Genomic DNA, 12,529 nt, shown 5'->3' on the forward strand with positions numbered 1-12,529 from the left:
TTCGTCACCTTATAACCTGACCCTAAGGCTTCGGTCAAAGATTTTGAAACTATGAATGGTGAAATGAGTCTGGCCTGTTTTGCAGCGTTCTCACTATGTACAACATGGTATTTCGGGTAGTTCTCTTTTGTGCGGGTCAAATATGTACTTAAGTCATCGGTGCGCCCCCTCTTCTGAGGGTGACGATCAAGTATGCGGGGAAATGCGGGTGTTCCCATAGTATGTTAGCTTGTTTTCGGCAGCAATGGCGGCCACCCACCACGGAGCCCAACATGGGGACGCTGCAGAACTTAACGCGTAAGGCTGCAGACGCCAGCCGTGCATTGCTGCTATAACCTAATATAAGATACCCAAGGGCGGGCACATGCACAAGGTTAACCCTAGCCGCCTAGAAAAATTAGGAAGTGACGGAAGAGAAGAGATGATAGGACAGTAAAAGAAAGAAGATAGGAAAGAAAAAGGTTGAAGAGGTGGACAGGAAAAGGCGACTGCCGATTTCCCCCGGGTGGGTAAGTCCGGGGGTGCCGTCTACATGAAGCAGAGGCCAAAGAGGTGTGTTGCCTCCGCCGGGGGGCCTTAAAGGTCCGAACACCCGGCATCGGCTCAACCCCCAGGATCCCCCTTTCCCCGGACACGGCTAAGCCGCGCACGGCTACACACGGGAGGGTCCAACCCTCGTGTGCTCGGGTACGTGGTGTCGCCACACACCAAACGCCTGCTGACGCAGACGCCCCTGCGGGGCGTTTGTCTTTATTGTTGCCTTTACCTTCCCGTAGAGGTTTTCAAGTACCAAGGCTCTTTGGGTACCTATGCTCGCCTTCTCAGCTTCGGTTTATATTAATTACCCTTATGAATTACACTCAGGTGGTTTGCAGACCATCGGAGCCTGTTGCTGCTACATCAGTCTTAGCCTTCCACATGCCTCCAGGTCCTTTCGAGCAAGGACCATGGTTAGCCACTACTTCTCGCAAGCCATCACCAAGGTCATGTTCTTAGTTTCTTCATCTTTATTACCTCATGACATATCTTGTACGCCTTATCTTGTTCACTACACAGCCACCCACTGCCATTGTCGTACTTTCATGTACAGAGTGCTTCAAGAAATGTGTCCTAAAATGCTAAAAAAATAATGGAATCAGAATCAGTTTTCTTCAAGACAAAAATGGGTACAATTACATTATAAGTGTATGTAGAAGGAGGTCCCGTAGTTAGAAACTGAAATGGGGCCTCCTGTGCATGCCGACTAGGGTTAATAATACATACAACAATGGCAAAATGTGAAATTTACGATAATAAAGGTTTTAGGAGACAAGGCATAAATGAACAGAAAAGCAGCAGATGAATGTAATAAACAATAACAAGGCTTTGGAATAGTCAACAAAAGGTGAAACTGCAAGACTAGCTTAAGCAGAAAAAGAAGTAAGAAAAAATTCGGGAGACAAGTAAAGTGAAAGTGAAAAATTCAACACATACTACTCTCAAATGGGAAAGTCAGAGGAAGCTAAACGAAAATACTTAATTTATGTGCGAAATCTGGGAGCTTTGAACAATTCTTAAGGGAATGGCAATGTGTTCCACTGAGATAAAGCTGAAAAGTGTAATGACTGCTTACCATAGTTGGCACGAACGAAGGGTAAAATGAAGTTCATATTTCCTGCAAGTCTTGTATTATTTATATTAGTAAGGGATACCCTTGTATGATAGTAACTGGAATATCACTGTTTAATGCCTTAAAAATATATATGGCCAGGCTATATTTAACACGATCAGTCACATTCAAAATATTATGTGCATGTAAAAGCTGATTTGCGCTAATGCTCCGAGGTGAAAATGTTATTAATCGTATAGCCCGATTCGGAATGACTTGCAACGAAGTTAGGTGACTATTATAAGTGTTTCCTCATGATTCAATGTTATAGTCAATGCGAGAATGAACAAAAGCATAATAAAGTGACGTGAGAGCAGAAAATGAGAAATATGGTCCTGCTTTGATTAAAACGCGTATTTCGTGTGCCATTTTCTTTTTCATATTAGGTATGTGAAGGGAGCTACATGAAAGGGGAAATGCGATACTTGCTCGCTACCATCGGCATTCAATTTTTCTGTGGTGGAAGACAGGTTATTTCATTAGTAGATACATTATTTGCTCCAGTTATTACAGAATTGAAAATAATTTCTTTTTTAACCAGAGGAGGCAGACAGTCGGGTCAAACAGAAGAATTGAAGTCCTTCCTGCGAAGTGCCCATGACCGCTTTTAGATTTCCAAGAAGCCGCCGCTGGTAATTTTTGCGGGGTGATGAATCAATTTCAGCCGGCGAAAGCGAAACTGAAACGCTGAACAGCGCAACTGCCACGCCCTTCCGAGAGGCCCAGTGCGGCGGCATTGTTACCCTCGCATTGCCGGACGGGGAGGAGTCGAAAGCATCGCTCGAATCAATTCTTCCAGCTCACGTGTGCGCGCATTGTTTCCCCTTACAGTGCCATGGCAACAGTCGAGTGTTAGCAATTAGAAGACAACGACCCTAATCACTGCCACAGTACGCATCTACAATGAGATGTTAGCTTCAATCACATCAGTGAAGCCACAGCAACGTTCGAAGCCAAAAGTAAGGTGCCGTTGGCTGCTCCCACTCATGCTTGAGTTCGATACTAAATTCATACGGAGACATAATCATCAAGTTTACCTGTCACTATGCTGGTGCAAAACAGTATGCGAGTGCTAAATTTCAACACCTATACATCGCGGAATGGCACAAGGATCATCAGGACAGGAATACGAGCGCCTTGTCTGCCGAGCGAACATGCAATATACAAACTGCAAATATGCAATATGCAAATATGCAAATCCTTGCGTATTTCTGTAGTTATACGAGCAGTGAAATTGCAAATATGCAATGCGCAAATATGCAAATTGTTGCATATTTCTGTAGTTATACGAGCAGTGAAACAAAACACCCCTAGATGCAGGCGTGTTTGCGACATCTCGGATCAAAATTCTTCGCACCCGCGGCAACCTGGAGCTCACCTGCAATGCATTCGTCTCGTTTCTGTGTAGCTTGCGTTCACCGAGACACGAGGCGGCTGGTAGTAGGAGCGCCACGCATAAGTGGACGGCAACGACCATTCGAGTCATTCGAAATGCGCGAATCATTCTCGGCTGTTTAGAGGCCGCGCGTTCTACCTGGCAACTAACCACTTTAAGCCAACTCTCGGACCAGCTTATACGGTGGGATGACGTCAGTTTATTTGTGGTGTTCATGTAATGCCGCTCGCGTTGTTTCGTACTGTGAGTGACAGACTGTGAGCTCATCAAGTACAATGTACTTGAGAAGCCTTGACAAACAATGAAACAAGCCTGAGTGGCCGTCTCATATATAGCAAATGAATTGTATGGGCTTGACAGGAGAGTTACATTGCGTTAATTAAGCTGTTTTTCGTTCTTGCAGCTAATGTATATCAAAACACGATCTAAAATGAAATAAGGTAAGTAAAAAGGGAGGCCTTCTCTTTTTGTTTTATAGATGCACTGTTCCCGAGGAATTTTTTCTTTAATTACACTTCAGGATGCATGACGCTTGTCACCTGTCGGGAGCGGCCATAGTCTCACGTGAGTGTTTGTTCAGCCCAAATATAGTGTAAACGTCACATGGTATGAAGTCGGTTCACTTGCTTTCGTTGACAAAGTCAATATGCCGCGTGCATGTTTTGCGCTTGGCCACGTGCCTCTTTTATCCTAACTGGCCCCATTAAGTTAGGTGAGCTAGAGACTGATATAATATCAAAAAATTAATACGGGGGGGGGGGGAGGGATCAACCAGAGCAAGTAACTCAGGAAAAAATACATTCCTGCATGCTTCACTCTATGTCACTTCATAGCCATCTGGGACAATAAAGTGGCATGTCACTTCATAGCCATCTGGAACGAGAAAGTGGCACTCCACTTGCCATTTTTCCACACTAAAAAACTGCACTTCGGACGAAGTCTTAGCTCGAATAGCAGGGTATCATCCCATACAAATTTGAGTATGCATTTCTTTTAACTTCGGGCATAGTCACAGTATTCTTCAGCCAGGGGTGTGCTTAACAGAGTGAATGGCTTCAATTTTGCAATGACCACAATTTAATATCAAAGTTAGTTCCGAATTACTGCCGAATCTAACGAGATTGCGTTGGCATGCGAATATATTTATTTACAACGGTCTGTTGCTTCGCGTTCATGATAAACAGGGAACAGAGTAATCGAATTACCAATACACCGTATAATGAACGGTTACGTCGGGTCGGCCAACTATCCACTTTCGCAAATGGTTATGTTCGGGACATAACCAGCCCTTTGGCGTTCTGATTTCTCAGGCTGGCGTCGTTTAATAAAAAGCCATCCCACCGCCATCACTCGGCTCGAGTTATTCATAAACTTAGGCATTACTGACGTTCTTATGTAAAAATCTGCGTTTGCAGGAAGCTAGCTAACATGTTTTCATTTTAGGGATAAGTACTGCCTTCACGACTGCGTTTCTTTTCTGCTCGAAGGTCTGCATTCACTGTATTGTGCCTACGTTTAAACGTAGCCTACTGATCTGTTTTACTTTTACTGATTGCGTCTTGATGTGCTTGTATTGCATTAAAATACAGTGATATGTTATCATAGTATTGATCTAGTCGACTTTGTGTGCTTGCGGTAGTCATACGATAATATGAAGGCCTGTGCTTGAACACGCAGTTGCGGGTGCATGGCAACGGCAGTCGCGTTCACGTGGGGGCGAAAAGAAAAGTTGTCTTGTACCGAGCAATGGGTGCACGTTGAGAAACTCGCAAAGTTGCCTTCTTGGTCTTTTTTGTCCGTTTTTTTTTTTTTGCGTAGAGCTCTGCTCGCCATTACGACTGAACTGATCCAATTTGCCCAAATCATCACCCCGTGAAAATTAGGCTGTAGCCCTCCGCTTCACGTCTTTCACAGATACTGCGTTGCTACAAGGCGTTCAACTCCATCAGTCAATCATTCATGGCTTCCAGCACGCGTACACAATAGTTTATCCACCGACATCGTACGCCTAATAGATTAATGTACGTATTCGTTGTTAGTAAGCAAGTAATGAAGTCCCTGGGAAATAGGCCACCGATAAGCCGGCTATCCCAGTGAACAAAGATAGGCCCCAGCGACTGAGAACTGTCGGAAGAAGCAAGCAAAGAAAATAAAGAAAGAAACCAAAGCGGCAAGGACAAAATAACGGAGGAATAAAACATCACTCAACTCAGGCATGTTCTGCTGTACAGTGTATGTATAGCCTGCTACACAATAGTCAGATCGCACGCTGTGTCGGGAACACGTGAATGCGCCGTCACAGGGCACATTACTAGAAGTCACTATTTGTACGGCCACTTCACGAAGGACAAGAACAGCAGAAAGGAACCTTGGACACAGAGAATAACGCACATGCCAACAAATACTACATGTAAGATATTGACAGCGCATTTAATCAAAGAAAACAGCGAAGGTTTTCTCAAGTTCGTATGAGCGTGCACAAAGACACATAGTGAACGCTTCAAGGATCGATCTTTCGAATAGTGCAATTGACTGGTTTCTACCGCTTGCAGTGATGCGGAGCCTTCTCAAAATTGGATACACAGAAAGCCCGCGCCAACTGACCATTCAGCTGTTCCTAGAGCAATCAGACGAGCTACGTAATAGGGATATTCTGTCGGATCTAGGTCGGTTTCCCAGCTCGAAGGTCAGAGCGCCCCGCCCCAGCTCAGAGCGCTCGGGGGCGCTTTGAACAAACCAGACGAATGCGTGCCAAGCCCGCGAATTTGACTAGCCGAATATAAACGGCACGGTGAGAGCGCTCTAGACCACTCGAAAGCGACCATTCGAATGGGCCATAAAAGAATGCGTAAGGTCTCTATCTATTAGAAAGACCTTATCAGTTAAAAATACATGCTGTATAACTTTCACGCGTGTGTTGCGTCACTTTTTCTCCGTCACTGCTTTTCAGATTAATATAGCTGTTATGTTGTATTCTGGTGCAACATACGCGCTGCTGTATCCCCAATTTCTTCAGTGTAGTCGCCAGGTCTCTAGCGCAAGAGATGCGTCCAATCGATTGCACGCATGTCGCCGGAATAGTGTTGTGCAGGCTCGAATTCTACTCGAGCACCAGCGATATCTCTGGTAAGTATAGCGTGACAAGTGGATAAGTGGCGGACGGACTTGACCCGCGAGATTACTTTTCTGTGAACGCCGATTCTGCTCGCCGCCATATTTGCAACATTATTGTAAAATAATGGTGAGCTGAGCAAGTTTAGCATGGGTTTAATCGTTGGGCGAGGTGGTGTGCGTTGCGCGAAGGTAGCACCAACCAACATAAATATATACGAGGCTTCACGTTGGCGCTCCTTCGATCGCTTTCTAGGCACAAGTTTGCTCAGTGAAAGCTCGATTATTTGTTCACGCATTCTGGAAGCGCTTGCTTTCTTCTTTATTTAAATGAAACGAAAGGAAGTAAGTCAGGTCTACACATAGCCCGAGACACATTGGAACATGCACAGATGAAAGGTGGCTACAAGTTGCACTACACGCAACATGCTGAATCCCGACAAATACGCGTATACTGAGCTTCGATAACAAGGTGGTGGTCTGTGCGTGTCGGCACTCCATTCTTTGAATGAATGAATGTCAGCGCAACACAGAAGGGGACACGGTACATGAGTTGGAAGCACAGCCCATGTGTCCCGTTTCTTTCTGTTTCAGGCTGACATCAATTTCAAAAGGCACACTCGAGACTGTGAAGTCGTTCGCGAAGTTGTTCAAGATGGGGCTAGGTGGTATGTCATTCTTCTGTTTACTGCGCTATATACTGCTACGCAAAGGACAGAATAAAATAACATTTGCGCACGTGTGTGTGCACACAGATACAAAAGCGTAAAACAAGCTTCATCACATAACTACCACAAAGATGAATATTACACGCATATTAGCAACAAGCGCACATAAGTAAAAATTATGGAAGTGGATTGTACTGCCATAACTCTACGAAGTGTGGAACCTACACATTTAGGTTATGTGGTACGAGCTTTACACAAGAGCCAGAAGAGATCGATTTCTTTAGCTACAATCGTATGAAGGCAACAATGAAGGCAAAGAAAGCAGATTTGAAATTAGCTGTTCCTTTTCAACCAAAAATTCCCAGGTGTTCTTAGCTATCGCGTAAGAGACGCAGAGGTGAAAGCCTTGTAAATCCTACTGCAATTCACCTTAATCTACCTTAATCCTCCTTAATTCACCTTCATCCGCCTTAAATCACCTTAATCCACTTTAATATTCCGTCATCCACGTTAATTACCGTAGTCCACCTTAATCCTGCTTAATACATCTTAATCCACATTATTTACCATAATCCGCCCTCATCCACATTAATCCACGCTAATCCATCTTAATGCACCTTATTCCACTAAAAATCAAACCTTGGATAACTTTCCTAATCATTAACCATCTCGTATACGCGTTGGCTCGCTTCTGGCCTTCCTTGGGTCACGTGATATTTTCTTTTCCTCAAAACCCGACCGTGAAACATAGAGATCTACACTTTCAGACAAAGGTACACCCTTTGGGTTGTATACTTGCCCCACAACAATAATCGTCATCGGCCTTGCTTGCGTTTCCTTTCTTGAAAACGCCGTGCCCGCTACTTTCCTGTCGGGAATGCTATGTCATGCTGATAACACGCATGCCATTCGTTACTGGGAAGTGCCGGACTCGCAGCGTTAAAGCAAGGAAATGCCAACAAGACAGATGACGTTCATTGTTGTGTGGCAAGAAACAACCCAAAGGGGTGTAATTTTGTTTTAGAGTGTAAGGCTTTCGCCTTAAAATGTGCGAATAATAAGGTAGTGGGAAATCAGATCGGACGAGAAGACAACTTGCCGCAGGTTGGAGCCAAAACTCACCACTTCCGCAGTACGCACGACTCCCGCGCATGCACGTGCAATCACACGTACACAAGGCGCATGCGCACAAGCGTAAACGTGCGTGCAACGTTCGTCTAGATAAATGCACACAGGCAAATGCGCGCACGAAAAACACGCCCACAGCTCGCTTAAAGCAAAACGCTGCGGATTCACTTTCCGAATAATACGCATAGCTAAGTTGCTGCCAGGCCAGCCGCGGCATATAGCTGAAAGGCTCTGGCGTTGCGCTGCTGAGCTCTAGGTCTCTGGTTCGATTCCTACCCCGGCGGCGGCCTTTAGTCGGGGGCTATGCAGAAAAATACTTGTTTACCGTGCATTGGATGCACGCAAGCGAACCGCGCGTGGTAAAAATGATGCCGGAGTTTCCATATAAAGCTTCCCTCATCAGATCGTGGTTTCGGCACATAACGCCGCGGAATTAAAACCTTTGCCAGATGCACATGTGGTCACACGTATGTCAGCACTTTTGAACAATGAGCGAGGAGACTGGGAAGATGAACTAAGACATAAACTGGTAAGTACCGTAGCTAAAGAAAAAGAAACTCAATAATGGGAAACACTCAAACTGACGTAAATATGCGCAGTATCAGTGGATGACACGCACTGTACAACTGTTTACAGCCCGCAATTACAGTGCATTCTAAGTGACGGACGTAAACGTATAGCCTTTGTTTCCTGACGCACTCAAGAACTTTGTAAAAAAAAAGAACAAGCATAATTACACGGTGCTTGTGTAATTCTGTAACAACTAGTATGTATGCAAGTGCTATCATACTGCAAGTTTAAAAGATTTGACGCAGGTGTTTAATTAAAATTCATTACAATACATACGAACGCCGTTATGTGCTTAATTATAAAACAGAGATAAATGTTTGAACAGGATTGCTTTTCTTTCTGCAAGGTTATCGCTCGAAATGTTCCGGCTTGCATGAACCGCAATAAGACAGCTATTCCTCATTAACAGACGCCTTAAACTAGCACCATCTGAAACAAAGTTACTCGCATATAAAACACTTATAAGACTGGTTCTAGAGTACGCCAACACCGTTTGGTTCCCGTTTACTAACAAGCTGATTAAAAAACTTGAAGGGGTACAGCGAAAAGTACTGAGATACATATATAATAAACATTCCATCACAGACTCACCAACAGCATTGCTGAGACGGGCAGAACTCCTAACCATGGATAACAGAGCCAAGCTTGCTAGACTAAAAATCATGTATCAGTTAATACACAATCAACTCAAACTGCCTATTATGAAATACATATCAACGTCCTCGAATAGATTAACTCGTCATAAACTCACACACATATTAAGCGAATTTTCATTCCGCACTGATATCTTCAAATACTCATTTTTTCCAAGGGCGACACGCGAATGGAATAATCTTAACGCAGGTATCATTGACAGCTCATCCTTAGATACGTTTGGTACCCTGATTGCTGATCAACTATACGTATTGCAGCAATAATTCTTCTCATTATTTACGTAGTTCTTTGTTGCCTTGTTATCTTAACGAGGCTTGTGCTTGAATATAATTACGGCAATGATGCAATATATTTCCTTTCTTGTTGGCATTATTGTAACCTTGATTGTTACGTGACTGTTATTACCTCAATACTGATCCTGTAACTGGTTTCTGCAACTGTAGTTATTGTTGTCATATCCTCTTCGTTCTTGTTATTCTCTTGTATAATCACGTAATCAAATTGTTATATGCCCAACTTTTTTATTGTATAAGTTTTAGTATGTAACACCTTATGCCATGTTCCTATGCATCACATACAGCCCTTCCTGTTACAATCCCTGATGGGATTCAGAGTATCAATAAATGAAATGAAAATGAAATCGGTAGATCTGACCATTCAAATATAGGGCCGTGCAATGAGCCTGTGTCGTCTTCAAGTGTCTTCTTCCGGCATTCGTAACCGGAGCTGTCACTGAAGGTGACTCATTGAAAGTTTCGGAAGGCATGATTTAGTATCTTGAAACGATATTTTTTCAACGGCGTTTATCAATTCATCCAATCCAACAAATCAAGCAAAGTACAGCCACGACATAAGCAGTAGTTATATCATTAGCAATGCGCATAACACGCGGGTTCACAAGTGGATCGTGGTGAACATACACAACCGCAGCAGTACAATAACAGACGCGCAGTAGTTAATGACGATAAAACAAAGTGAAACGCATGAAGCTGGTCGTGCTTTCCACGTGGTAAAAGTGTACATACCCTCCAAAATGTTGCAAAATATATCACTTCATTGCTGGTTTGCGAATATGGCACAACCCTGCCACCGCACCAGGCCTCGCGGATCCCTCAAATGGCGCACAGTTACCGTCTATCGACTGAACACGAAAGTAATTTTCAATAAGGCTCCTTTGTGATGCCAACTACGACGACGAGCTTGAAGCACCCTAACACTCCAATGATTTCGATGAAATACTGATAGTGCATGGACCCATAATTATTGCTCAAGAATCCCCATAGTGTGCCATTGCTGTAGTCACGAGAGGAATTAAAGTTACTACCTTAATGGAATGTACTACCTAAAAAGTTTTTTCTACACAATTATGGAAAAATAGTGTCACAGGAAAACAAACTAACAGAAAACAAAAAAGAATGGCAAAAATATGCGCAAAATATTGCCATACTTTTTCAAAAGTTTTCTTTCTTTCAAAATAAATTCTAACCGATAAGTAAAGCTCCCTTTAAATTCTTCGCTCACACCCCCAGATAGACTATATGGTATTACATCATTAGCTGTTTGTTAAAAGAAAAAAGAAGAAATAAATTTTTATCAAAACTTACTACGTTTACGTTCATATGCCTGAAAAAATACATCGACATCTCCCTTGGCAGTCTTGCATTGTTTTATAGTTACTGCCGCTCTGATTGCATTTTCTACCCTTACTACATGAACCGAAGTATGGATTGTAGTAAAATAAATCTATACTTACATAGCAATATTGTTGTTCTTTTGGTGGAGTAGTGATGCACAGTGAGCCTGTAAAAAGTAACAACATAGTTAGATTTTATAATGATGGTATGTTGGTAAGTTAGCAGCAAGAAACAATGCAAGTAGGCTGTCGAAAGGAACTGGCTGCTTCTGAGTTGAGGCTCGTAGATGTGGAAAAAAATTATAATCGAACTAAATCATGAATTCAAGGCGACAAGCTACACTTATGTGAACAGGCCGTTTCTGTTATGATTACTAATATTCATATTGAAAATTTGAAAACGATAGCAAAGGGTTAACAAATGTGATTGCTTCTTGAACATAAAGTTGTTGAAGTTGGCGCATCGTGGTGTCGTCTCCCTTCTGTCCTTGTCCGCTGGCGCTAAATATGCTTTCCTTGTCTAATAGCTTGGGACACTAGCTATAATCTCGTGGTCGCGATGCTGTCATGCTCGTTGAATCACCGTCATTCTTGCTTTGTTGTCCGAAACCCGCCATGCCGTCGTAGTCGCGCCATCGTCGTCATGCAGTCGTCGCGCATTCGTTGCCACACCGCCAAATATTTTTCCCGTTATAGCTTACCGGGAAGCACATAGCCTTCCCGGTAAGCTATTAACTTCCCGGCAAAGCTATCGAGAAAGTTTTATCAGCTACTGCTTCAGCCTTAAACCTGCTCTCTTCGTGGCGAGCAGCTTGTTGAGCTGAACGCCATTTTTACGTAGTGATATAATTAAACGTTTTCTTTTAAAGCGAATAGAATTTGTAGCATACTACAGCTACTCTGGTTCTACCTAGCCTCCTTACGCTACTCTTCAATGAACAATATTCTTTTAATTGGAATGGATTGGGAAAACATTTATTAAAATGCATGCGATGCTGGGTGCACTCTTACACGCTTGACGCGGGTTCCGCGAGGAGAGCAGCCAGTCAGTTTACAGTGCAGCGCCACGAACTCCCAGGGGCAGCAAAGGACCAATTCTCAGCCTTATAGAGCACCGACAGTTCACGCATCTCGGAGGCCACGCAAAAGTAAGGGGACTTCGCGGGCACACCTCTAGATGGCGCAGCGGATGTGGGAGATGGGAGAATCACAGAAGTGGGAATCGCAGTAAAATTGATCATGAAGAACGACTGAGTAATATGGAAGAAAATAAATGGGCTGGGAGAGTGTTGACGTGTCTGTACAGGAAAAACATTGATTCACAGTGGAGGAAGAGAACTAGGAAGCTTACCAGCAAGTATGCGGACTGTAGGGTGGGCAACACAGCAACAAAGAACGTCAAGTGGAAAGTCAGAGAGGCTAAAATATTCTCATGGGTGGCGGCAATGGAAAAAAAACCGGCCATGAGTAACTACTTAAGAGGAAAAAACGAAATCAGGAAAGAAACAATTTATGATAACTCAAAGGGAAGCTCATTACTTTTCGAAGCGAGATCAGGATGCCTTAGAACAGGCACCTATAAAGCGAGATATAAGAAGGAAGAAGAAGCAAGTGCTTGCTGCGGTAAAGCTAGAGAAACTATGGTGCTTGTTTTATTAGAATGTGAAGACATTTTCCCAGCGGTCAATTTAGGCTCCACTGACCTCCTTGAAGCCCTTGGG

The 12,529-nt window shown here is 43.5% G+C and overlaps 1 protein-coding gene across 1 annotated transcript in view; it reads right to left on the minus strand.

The window, feature by feature from the left end:
• LOC126545008 (uncharacterized) overlaps positions 1-12,529 on the minus strand; it is an 80,690-nt gene that overhangs the window by 14,159 nt on the left and 54,002 nt on the right. Inside the window, exon 5 of the mRNA XM_055078154.2 lies at positions 10,929-10,975. Coding sequence (XP_054934129.1) covers positions 10,929-10,975 — 47 coding nt within the window. The remainder of the gene's footprint in view (positions 1-10,928; positions 10,976-12,529) is intronic.

The sequence above is a fragment of the Dermacentor andersoni genome, chromosome 10 (assembly GCF_023375885.2).
Source record: "Dermacentor andersoni chromosome 10, qqDerAnde1_hic_scaffold, whole genome shotgun sequence".
NCBI classification, from domain to species: Eukaryota; Metazoa; Arthropoda; class Arachnida; order Ixodida; family Ixodidae; genus Dermacentor; species Dermacentor andersoni.